At 52.9% G+C, this 12217-nt stretch overlaps 1 protein-coding gene across 1 annotated transcript; it reads left to right on the top strand.

Annotated features, from left to right (window-relative positions):
- The first annotated feature begins 945 nt into the window (after positions 1-945).
- LOC138751164 (alpha-galactosidase A-like) lies at positions 946-8345 on the top strand. Its single transcript, XM_069913220.1, has 7 exons — positions 946-1159; positions 1257-1431; positions 2226-2403; positions 2692-2783; positions 5010-5171; positions 6642-6839; positions 7378-8345. The coding sequence occupies exons 1-7, from the start codon at positions 978-980 to the stop codon at positions 7645-7647; spliced, it is 1257 nt and encodes a 418-aa protein (XP_069769321.1). The 5' UTR covers positions 946-977; the 3' UTR covers positions 7648-8345.
- The last annotated feature ends 3872 nt before the right edge of the window (positions 8346-12217 follow it).

Genomic DNA, 12217 nt, shown 5'->3' with positions numbered 1-12217 from the left:
CTTTTTTCACTTCTAACCTCCTACATGACTTGTCAGCCTGTACTCCTCACCCTGCCCCTTCTTCACTCCTCTCCTCTCCCACCATTATGTTCATGGGACTGTCTGCTTACTGCTCATACCTGACAAAGGGCTCAGACCTGAAACATTGGTGACTCTTTACTGACCATAGATGCTGCCTTACCTGCTGAGTTCCTCCACCATGCTTGCTTATTGCACATTCATGGGCAGCATGCACCTCACCTCCACCCTGAATACTGCCCACCCCTCTCCCAGACAGGCCACTCCTCCCCACCTGCTCCCTCTCACCTTGTCCCTCTTCCACCTGGCCCCACCCCCATCTGCTGCTTCTCCCACCTGGCCCCACCCCACTTGCACCTTCTCCCACCTGGCCCCTCCTCACCTGCTCCCTCTCCCACCTGGCCCCACTTCCACCTAGCCCCGGCCCCACCTGATCCTTCTCCCGCTTGGCCCCTCTCCCTCTTGGCCCTCTCCCTCTTGGCCCCCTCCCTCGGCCCCCTCCCTCTTGGGCCCCTCCCCAACCTGGCCCCTCCCCAACCTGGCCCCTCCCCAACCTGGCCCCTCCCCAACCTGGCCCCTCCCCAACCTGGCCCCTCCCCAACCTGGCCCCTCCCCAACCTGGCCCCTCCCCAACCTGGCCCCTCCCTTCCTGCTCCCTCTCACACCTGGCTCCTCCCCACCTGCTCCCTGTGACACCTGACCCTCTCCCACCGAGCCTCCCCCACCTGGCCCTTCCCCACCTAGCCCCTCCCCCACCTGTCCCTGCCCTCATGTGTCCCCTCCCCACCTATCCCCTTCACACCTGGTCCCTCCCCTACCTAGCCCCTGCACACCTGGCCCCGACCCCACCGGGTCCCTTCCCGCTCTGTCCCTCCTGCTGATAGCTCCGTGCCGGCGCTGATTGGCTGATCTATCGCTTGTGACCGGGGTGAGCGCGACAATGCGGAAGTGGCGACGCAATGAAGGTGCGGGCGTTGCGGTGGCTGCTGTTGCCCGGCTGGGCTTTGGTCGGCCTGGGGCTGCTCCCGCGGGCTACGGCCCTGGACAACGGGCTGGCCAGGACCCCGCCCATGGGGTGGCTGCACTGGGAGCGCTTTCTGTGCCACATCGACTGCCGCGCCGATCCGGACAACTGCATCAGGTGAGGGAGCGTCCCCGCCCGTGGGTGCTAGGTTGGGGTGGAGCGCCCCTGCCCGTGGAGCCAGTTGAGAATGACGGTTTCTGTCTGTCTGGCACAGTGAGAAACTCTATATGCAGATGGCTGATGTGATGGCAGCAGAAGGCTGGAAGGACGTTGGCTATGAATACGTGTGCATCGATGATTGCTGGATGTACGTCACCCGGGATGCTGACCACCGGCTGCAGGCTGACCCCAAACGCTTCCCCAATGGCATAAGACAGCTGGCAGACTACGTAAGTACCACCTGTTTGCAATTGCACCGGATCCCGACACCTGACCACTTTCACTCGGCAAATTCTTGTGAGAGGACCTTCCACGCACTCACCTACTAACCACGAACCGGCCAGTCGCCTTAATCCCACCCGCACGTTATCAGCAAGATTGAAAGAGTGCAGCGAAGATGATTTGGGTCTTGAGGAACGTAGTTACTGGGAAAGATTCTGCTGATTGAGTGTTTATTCCCTGGACAGTTGAAGAATGAGGGGAGATTTGACAGCATTGTACAAAATTAGAGTGTAAATACAAGTAGGTTTTTCTCACTTAGCTTGGATGAGACAAGAGCTAGAGGACACAGGTTAAGGGTGAAATGTTCAAGGGGAAAATTAGGGGCAAATCCTTCACGCAGAGTTGTGAGAGCAGAAGGAGTTGCCAACTGAAGAGACGAATGCAGGTTCGACCCACGTTTAAGAAAAATTTGGACAGGTATGTGGAGGGGTGTAGTCTTGGAGGAGGTCAGTGGACTGGGAGGAATTAGTTTGGCATGGACTAGATGTGCAGAAGGGCCTGTTTCTGTGCACTAGCATTCTATGGTTCTAATCCCAATCCATTTTTCTCACATACTCATGAATTTACACAGAAATTTAACGAAAAGACTCGCATGACGTTAGGATGTGGGGGGAAATCTGAGTTATGGGGTGAAGGTGCAGACTCCACCCAGACAGCACCGGAGGTCGGCATCGAACCAGTGTTGCTGGAGCTGCGAGGCACTTCACCTCATGTTGACTTTGGCCCATTTCTCCTGAGGCAGGTACATTCTAAAGGCCTGAAGCTGGGCATCTATCAGGACGTGGGCACTCACACTTGTGCCGGGTATCCGGGCAGTTATGGCTTCTATGAACTGGATGCCCAGACCTTTGCTGAGTGGGGTGTGGATCTCCTAAAGTTTGACGGCTGCAACTTTGTCAGCTTGGACCAGCTGATTGAAGGTGAGCGAGGGTGGGGGGGGGGGGGGTGGTGAACGTGAGTTAGGCTGGGTGACTGATTACATTGGGGTTGCTGTCTGCTGCAGGCCATCTGGACTGACTGCTGTGCGACCCCACCAGTCAACTTTGCTGAAACCCAGGGTGCACAGAGGCTTTGGCTTCGAGCCATGCTGAACTGTGATGTATGCAGCCAAACCTGTGTTGTACGAGGTCCATGGATCTAGCTGCTCTGTGAGGTAGAGGAGCATCGCTCAAGTAGTGGCCCTAACCTTGTTAATCTTCTGTTTTCAGGTTATAAAAACATGTCGGTGGCCTTGAATCAGACAGGACGAAGTATCGTGTACTCCTGCGAGTGGCCTGTATACGTCTGGCCTTTTAAGCAGGTTGGGTCTTAAAATATGATAAAACCTTCCAGAGCCTTCCCGCACGTACAGGTGGCTTGGAGACACCAGAGCAGTGCGTGAAGCGTGGTGTCTCCAGCCTGGCCAGGCAGGTTTATACATCCGGCCTGTTCCATCAGTCTCTTTCACCTTTTATCAGTGAGCCCTAAAACCCTGTGCAGTTTGACAGTGTTCCCTGTCAATTTGCATCGTCCACGCCTGCCAGTTGCTGTTCTCTCCACAAGGAACTGGTTTTCCTGTTTTACAAGCCTGGATTACATTTCTCCCAGTGTCCCTCATGCCATGTCACCAGAAACCTCCACCCCTAATGACCTTGGCCCTGTACTCTTCACAATGCCATGACATCCCTCTGCATGTGTCGGACCACAACTGTGCCCTGACCCTGACAGTTTATGGCCATGAGCACAAATGCACCAACAGCAATGATACTCTGTCGAATGTCGATTCGCTAAGAGTGTGAGCAGTGAAAGGGTCCTGGTCCTGGTTCACCCCCAGCAACAGTGGGTTAGAGGACTCTGGCTACATCCTCAGGAATAGCCCATAAATCAATCAACTTGGTGAAAGGTGCACTTTGGTCTGCTGGACACGTTGGCCTTTCAGCATGGAGACTTGATTTAAAATGTCAATGCTGGTGCACACCTAGGACAGTGGGGAGCAGAGACACAATGCTACTCTGAAGGTTTCAACCACCAGTCTGAATGCCATGGCTCTGCTGTTTTCACCTGCCAGTTAAAGGAGCCGACGGTGTTAGTCAGTGAAATCCTGCAACCACGAGATCTGTGCCCAAGATGGTGGAGCCTGTGCTGGACAGCAACCACGAGGGGTTGTAGACACCAGGGCAACAGCGGACCAGAAACGGGGTAACACCCCTGTTGTTGAGGAGGAGTCTAGAAGACGACCCTGCAGTGGACCAGCAAGGTGCTCAGCAGCTGAAAGGAACCACACTGGCTGTAGGCAAGATGATTTATAAATTTAGACATTCAGCCCACGAGTCTGTGCCGCCCAATCTACATCCCGGTACATTTTGATTAGAGCTAGGAAACTGGAATCCATGGGGAAAACCCACGCAGACACTGGGAAAACATACAAACTCCTTACCCCAGTCCTGATTGCTGGCACTGTAACGGCGTTGTGCTAAACATTACACTAACCATGATGTCTTTATGGATGGGGCACCCACATGGGCTGCAGGCTACTGGAGACTAGCTCATGGGAACCAGGTGTCAGGGCCAGGTTTTGAGTGGGTGCTGAAGGCTTCCTGATTGTGCTGGAGGTTTAGATCTGGAGCTTGGGCTGATGCTCAGTGTCTCTGAGGAGACTTTTTTGCTTCTCTTTGTCTCTAATCGAAGGGGCACTGGACAATCCCAATGGCGACTTTGTTTGCCATACGATGGGCAAAGGTTGCTGGGTATTATGTATGCTATAGCTTTTAAAATGTATTATTATGTGACATTCTCTTTCTTTGGCTTGGCTTCGCGGACGAAGATTTATGGAGGGGGTAAATGTCCACGTCAGCTGCAGGCTCGTTTGTGGCTGACAAGTCCGATGCGGGACAGGCAGACACGGTTGCAGCGGTTGCAGGGGAAAATTGGTTGGTTGGGGTTGGGTGTTGGGTTTTTCCTCCTTTGCCTTTTGTCAGTGAGGTGGGCTCTGCGGTCTTCTTCAAAGGAGGTTGCTGCCCGCCAAACTGAGGCGCCAAGATGCACAGTTTGAGGCGATATCAGTCCACTGGCGGTGGTCAATGTGGCAGGCACCAAGAGATTTCTTTAGGCAGTCCTTGTACCTTTTCTTTGGTGACATTAAACAGAACCTTAAAGGTTGGTGCAGCACTGCTGCTGGCTGGCTCCTCCATGTGACAGGACATGCTGAGGGTGCACGGAGGCTTGGTGCAGCTGTGGGGAAGGACCACGGTCTAGTTTCCAGAATGCTTCTGTTACTGGGGATGAGGGACTGAGACGGAAGGAAGGCCCTCAAACAACGGAGAGGGGAGTAACAACTAGAGGGACCACAATGGTGGCGATAGTGTACAATGATGGAAGAAACTATGAAATGGTTTCCTTTTGCAAATAATTAATTCTGAATAATGTCTATGTTGTTGTGAAAAAAATACATTAAATAGTGATGTTTCAATAGTCCTCTCCCCCCTCCACTTTTCCCTCCCTTGGCCCTCCGCCATCCTCTCACCTTCTCTCTCCTGTCCCATCTCAGCCCAATTACACCGAGGTGCGGAGATACTGCAATCAGTGGCGGAATCACGGGGACATCCTTGACTCCTGGGTCTCGGTGAAGAGCATCATTGATTGGACAACTGCCCACCAGCGTGAAGTTGGGCCCGTGGCAGGGCCTGGGGGCTGGAATGACCCAGACATGGTGAGTCCGTAGTTAATAGTGAGTGACAGCTTGGTCTTGCTCTCCTCTGCCCCTCACCTGTCCCTCCCTTCAGATAGCCTGAACACTCCCCCACCCCCCCCTTCAGATAGCCTGACCCTCCCATCTGGCTTGTGGCTGCGCGACCACAACCCTCCCCCACACAGCCTGTGGCCCTGCGGACCAGCCCCACACCCCCCAGCTTGTGGTCCCTCTACCCCTTCCACCTGGCCTGTGACCCCACGATCGGCCCAGGTGGCGCCCCCGCCGTTCCCCCCCGCCCCGGGCGGCGCCCCCGCCGTTCCCCCCCGCCCCGGGCGGCGCCCCCGCCGTTCCCCCCCCGCCCCGGGCGGCGCCCCCGCCGTTCCCCCCCGCCCCGGGCGGCGCCCCCGCCGTTCCCCCCCGCCCCGGGCGGCGCCCCCGCCGTTCCCCCCCGCCCCGGGCGGCGCCCCCGCCGTTCCCCCCCCACCCCGGGCGGCGCCCCCGCCGTTCCCCCCCGCCGTTCCCCCCCGCCCCGGGCGGCGCCCCCGCCGTTCCCCCCCCGCCCCGGGCGGCGCCCCCGCCGTTCCCCCCCGCCCCGGGCGGCGCCCCCGCCGTTCCCCCCCCGCCCCGGGCGGCGCCCCCCCCCCGTTCCCCCCCCGCCCCGGGCGGCGCCCCCCCCGTTCCCCCCCGCCCCGGGCGGCACCCCTCCCCGTTCCCCCCCGCCCCGGGCGGCGCCCCCGCCGTTCCCCCCCCGCCCCGGGCGGCGCCCCCGCCGTTCCCCCCGCCCCGGGCGGCGCCCCCGCCGTTCCCCCCCGCCCCGGGCGGCGCCCCCCCCCGTTCCCCCCCGCCCCGGGCGGCGCCCCCCCCGTTCCCCCCCGCCCCGGGCGGCACCCCTCCCCGTTCCCCCCCGCCCCGGGCGGCGCCCCCGCCGTTCCCCCCCCGCCCCGGGCGGCGCCCCCGCCGTTCCCCCCGCCCCGGGCGGCGCCCCCGCCGTTCCCCCCCGCCCCGGGCGGCGCCCCCGCCGTTCCCCCCCGCCCCGGGCGGCGCCCCCGCCGTTCCCCCCCGCCCCGGGCGGCGCCCCCGCCGTTCCCCCCCGCCCCGGGCGGCGCCCCCGCCGTTCCCCCCCCGCCCCGGGCGGCGCCCCCGCCGTTCCCCCCCTCCCCGGGCGGCGCGCCCGCCGTTCCCCCCCTCCCCGGGCGGCGCGCCCGCCGTTCCCCCCCTCCCCGGGCGGCGCCCCCCCTGTTCCCCCCCGCCCCGGGCGGCGCCCCTCCCCGTTCCCCCCCCGCCCCGGGCGGCGCCCCCCCCCCCTGTTCCCCCCCGCCCCGGGCGGCGCCCCCCCCCCCCCCCGTTCCCCCCCGCCCCGGGTGGCGCCCCCCCCGTTCCCCCCCGCCCCGGATGGCGCCCCCGCCAGCCGTTCCCCCCCAGATGGTGCCCCCGCCATTCCCCCACACCCCCAGATTGTGGCCCTGTGACCCCTGTTTGCTTTCCCAGCTCGTCATCGGGAACTTTGGGCTGAGCCATAATCAGCAGGTGACCCAGATGGTGCTGTGGGCAATGATGGCCGCCCCCCTGCTGATGTCCAATGATCTCCGTCACATTGATGCTGCTTCCAAGGCTCTGCTGCAGAACCGCCATGTCATCGCCATTAACCAGGACCCCTTGGGCATCCAGGGCCACCAAGTCACCAGGGTGAGTTGCCCAAACCCTCCCCTTTGCCCACTGCGGTCACTCAGGGATCTGTGTCAGGTCCGCCTTGCAGGTCTGCCATTGGCAGGCTCCCAGTAACTTCAAATGGGGGTCTGGGTAACCTGGGCTGTCATCGAGGAAGGGACTCCACTGTCAGTGTCTTCTTGTTGGCTCAGTACTCCTCCCAAGATGTGGAGGGTGGGTGTGGGGGTGTTGGGGTGGGTGAATGAGTGGGGGAGTGGAGTTAAGGTAGGTTTGGGGGATGGGTGGAAGAATCCGGGTTGGGAGTGGGGGGGGGGGGAGGAAAAGTTTCACTGCAGGTTTCCAAGTAGAGTTGTGACTAAGTGGCTTACCCAGCACCATTCGGTGGATGAGCCCTGGGCTTGATGGTAGGTGGGTGAGGCCTGGCCCACTGTGGGTGATGGTGGGTGGATGAGGCCTGTCTCACTGTGGGGAAGGCTTCTCCTGCTGCCCCATTGTGGGTGTGCCCCTGTGGGCAACCCTGCCTTACACCTCAGTGACTGCTCTGACCTCTCCACAGCAAGGTGACTTTGAGCTGTGGTCTCGACCGCTGGCTGCTGATGGGTTTGCCTATGCCGTGGTCAACCGTGCAGAGATCGGTGGACAGCAGAAGTTCTCCATCGCTATGTTCACCTTGGACGAGGGCAAGGCCTGTCAGGGAAGGTGTCTGGTCACACAGATCCTGCCCACCTTTCAGTTTCTGGGAATCAAGACCCTGACCTTGGTCGTGGACTTCTGGGTGAACCCCACCGGTACAGTCCTCTTCACCGTCTTCCCCCATGGCCTCTAATGAAGTTGTCGGAGGATGGATGCCCCAGGCAACAGGAGGTGTGAATGGTGCTCTGGTACAGTAGCATCATTGGATTCCTGCACTCACGGATCAGGTAACTTTGCCCATGGGCCAGGGTCTCCCTCCTCTCCCCTGCACCCCCTCCATGTTTCCTGTGGTGTCAGGAACACTGTCGCAGTGAAAAACATCCCCTGTATGCAGGTTTGGGGTTTTCATTGGGTACTGAACTCTGGCTTCAGCTCAACAGTATCAAGCTCAGCCGAGCTCCATGCTCTTCCCTGTCCGTTAGCTACCTGGGATGACATGTCACTGATTTTTGTACAACCGTGGAGTATGTGCTTTCTTCTGTTGTTATTTCTGGAAGGCTGAGTGTGGGGAAAATTACCAGGATCCCTGAAGCTAGTAACTGCACCTTCTCAATCACCTGTCAGCTGGTTCTGTTGGAGTTCAATATACAAATGTGCTGGAGAACCCTGCATCCGTGGATTCTGATGGGCATTTGGTGCAGACTCACCTGATTAAACTGGACAACAAAAAGTTTTGCTCCCTGAACACTTTTGGGTGTATTTTATGGATTTAAGGCTGCTGATCACGAGAATCATCTTAAAGTTGTCTTATCTTATTCTGTTCTTCAGCTATTTTTTGTGATTTCCTGTCATATTTTAAGTCTTCACACATTAAAAATCCATGAAGTGAAACATCTCATTGAAAATTCATTTTCTGCATTTGCACTTGGGCTTCGACCCTGCTGATCCTGGTGCCGTCAGTGTCGAACGTGGTGAAATTTGCGACCATGGAAAAGTGATATCAGGGCAACCAGAATCCATCAATGCTGGCCGACTATTGTTGGATGCTGACACAAGAAGCATCAGGTGCTGAGTACAAACGAAAATCAGCAACAAAACATTTTAGGTCAGTTGATCTAACGGAATGTGTCAGCATCATTATGCGATGAAACATGCAATTCAATAAAAGTTAATGTTTCTCCAACTTCCTACGTGATGCAGGAAATCTGAAATTATCTTTGTGTTCAGCTTGAAGTTGTCTATCACAATCCCTAATTTCTTTTTCAGAAAGCAAACCTTTTTGGGGGAAAAAAATGTCCATTTGTTAGCGTGGTTAACAGGAAAGTGGTGTTCAGCAGCTTCTTGGCAGTGCGGTTTTCTTTCCCCATTCTCTGTACTGTTGAGTCTTTCAGGCCGACCAGCCTCTCCTGCATCGTCCGTACTCTCTTCCTCCTTAAGATTTTTCTGGGTCACACTATCAGCATGGAGATCGATCTGCCGTCCCACTCTTGCCCTACATTCCCATCACCCAACCATCTCCATCTGGCCCTTCAAGACCATTTCGTTTATTATCCTCTGTACAACCAGGCAAAACATTGTTTCTCTGGACCAGGATGCACTGAACACAATACACTTCTCACACAGTGCATAATCACATACACTAAGAAAATTTTAAAATGTATAAGTATTCTTGCATAGTTCAGTCCATTTCATTATAAAATAACGCAAGCTTCTGGATGCATTTCATCAGATATGCTTTGGTGGATAGCACTTCTTGCACAGAGTGGACCACCTTGCTCCCTTCTCTCGACCTCCTTAATCTCCATCTCCTGAATTCTCATTCCATATCCAGCATCCCCAATCTGGTTTACCAGAATTCCTCCCAGGTGAATTTGTTGGGCTCTCTTTCGCCCTGAACTCGAATGTTATTTATTGACAGTAGCTGTGTTTGTTTCTAGAGTCAGAGTCCTGCAACACAGGAACTGGCCCACAGCCCAGCTTCTCCATGCTGACCCACGTGCTCTCCTGCCTGTATTAGTCCCAGACCGCTCCTATCCCCTTTCAGCCACAGTTATCCAAGTGTTTCTTAAAGGGAGCTAATGTCCCTGCTTCTACTACTGTGTCTGGCAGCTCATTCCATGTGCACACCACGCTCTCATCATCATGCCCTCACCTTAGAGTTAGCCCTCTCATCTTGGATTCCCCTACTCATGAAACAAACTCTCACTATTCACCATATCTATGGCCCTCATAATTTTATAAACCTCAAGAAGATCAACCTCTCAAACTACTAGGCTCTCAGGAAAACAGGCCTTTTTTTTAATCTCTCGACTTCCCTATTCCAGCATTAACTTTGTAAACCTCTTCTGCAACCTTTCCAACTTTATAATCTCCTTCCTATCACTGGGCAATGAAAACTACACACAATATTCCAAATGTGACCTCACCAACATCTTGAATAACTTCAACATGACGCGCCAACACTTGTGTTTGGTGCCCTGACCCATGAACTACTCTGTTCTACCTGTGCTGCCACCTTTAACAAGCGATGTACCCTGGGGAGTCGATCTCCACAGCCGGCAATGACAACTGCAGAACACCTGCAGCAAGAGGAGAACATAGAAGACAACGAAAACAAGAAAGAAGAGAAGAAAAGGGCAACAAAGAAACAACAGGTGGCCAACCCAGAGGAAGAAGAAGAGGAAGAGTACAGTGAAATAGAAGAAGAAGGGAAAGGCAAGATAAAGGATATACTTTCTCTTATTAAAGAATACATGGAGTCATTTAAAGAATGGCAAGCGCAAGAATTTAATGATTTAAGAAGAAGAATAAACAATACAGAAGAGAAAATGAATAAAATAGATATGACCTTATCAGAAATGGGAAAAAGAATGGACAAGGTGCAAGAACGAGAAGCAGCAGTAGAAATGGAGGTAGACTTAAAAAAGAAATTAGAGGAATCTAATAAAAAAGTTAAAGAGACACAAGAACTGTTAGCTCAGAAAATAGATATAATGGAAAATTATAACAGAAGAAATAACATAAAGATAGTGGGCCTTAAGGAAGATGAAGAAGGCAAGAATATGAGAGAGTTTATAAAAGATTGGATCCCTAGGATCCTAGGATGTCCAGAACTACAGCAAGAAATAGAAATAGAAAGGGCACATAGAGCATTGGCCTTTAAACCACAATCACAACAAAAGCCAAGATCTGTTTTAGTAAAATTCCTAAGATATACTACAAGAGAAAAGGTACTGGAGAAAACAATGGAAAAAGTAAGAGAGGACAATAAGCCACTGGAGTACAAAGGGCAAAAAATCTTCATTTATCCAGATATAAGTTTTGAACTCCTGAAGAAGAGAAAGGAGTTCAATATAGCAAAGGCGATTTTATGGAAGAAAGGGTATAAATTTATACTAAAGCATCCAGCGGTATTGAAAATATTTATTCCAGGACAACAAAACAGACTATTCTCAGATCCAGAGGAAGCACGAAAATTTGCAGAACAATTACAAAATAGACTGAGAGATGAAGACGTGTAACGAGAGTACAAAAGACTGCAAACTAAAAAGACATAAGTTTTGAACTCCTGAAGAAGAGGAAGGAGTTCAAAACATCGAAAACGATCTTATGGAAAAAAAACTATTCTCGGATCCAGAGGAAGCAAGGAAATTTGCAGAACAACTACAAAACAAACAGAGAGATGAAGACATGTAATAAGAGTAAAAATGACCACAATTTATATGTATGTGGGTAAAGAGGTATATGTGTGTATATGTATAATGTGCATACATGAATGTATCCGTATTTAGAGGAAAATATAGATAGTATAGACAAGAATTAATAAGGGAAGGAAAAGGAATAGAGGGAATAAGGAGGGAATTAAAAGAGTGACCTTTGTTACATATGAAAAGTGAAATCTTTTCTGGGGGGGGCTAGGTGGGGGGGTGTTACGGTCACTGCAAAATCAGCTGATGCTTGCGAGTGAATTCACAAATCCAAATGGAGAGGGGAGATGTGGTTGTCCGACAAGGGATAAAGGACAACTCAGGAGGGGAAGGGGGGATTGGGCCTAAAGAAGTTTTAAATAGGAGAATAAGGAAAATGTTTGATGTTTTAGGAATGTTGTCTTATAAAGGATTCAAAACAAGAAAACAGAAATGGATAAGAAGGAAAGGTAATGATGGAGAAACGGAAAGGGAAGATAAACAAAGTATAAAATGGCTACGTTGAACTATATGACTTTAAATATTAATGGAATACATAACCAAATTAAAAGGAAGAAACTGCTAAATTTACTGAAAAAAGAAAAAATTGATATAGTATTTGTGCAAGAAACACATTTAACTGAATTGGAGCATAAGAAATTAAAGAGAGATTGGGTAGGACACGTAACAGCAGCGTATAATTCAAAAGCAAGAGGAGTAGCAATATTAATTAGTAAAAATGTGCCATTTAAAATAGAAGAGGAAATGATAGATCCAGCAGGGAGATATGTAATGATAAAATGTCAGATATATTTGGAGTTTTGGAATCTACTCAATGTATATTCAACTAACGAAGAAGATCAAAAGTTTATGCAAGATATCTTTTTGAAGATAGCAGATACGCAAGGGAACATATTAATAGGAGGGGATTTCAACCTGAATTTGGATTCAAATATGGACAAAACTGGGAAAAAAATTAACAGAAAGAACAAAGTAACCAAATTTATAATTAAATCGATGGAAGAAATGCAACTTTTGGATATATGGAGGAAACCACACCCAAAGGAAAAGGAATAT

This window comes from Narcine bancroftii, unplaced genomic scaffold (assembly GCF_036971445.1).
Source record: "Narcine bancroftii isolate sNarBan1 unplaced genomic scaffold, sNarBan1.hap1 Scaffold_78, whole genome shotgun sequence".
Lineage (NCBI taxonomy): Eukaryota > Metazoa > Chordata > Chondrichthyes > Torpediniformes > Narcinidae > Narcine > Narcine bancroftii.
This window is presented reverse-complemented; position numbering and strand designations above follow the sequence as displayed.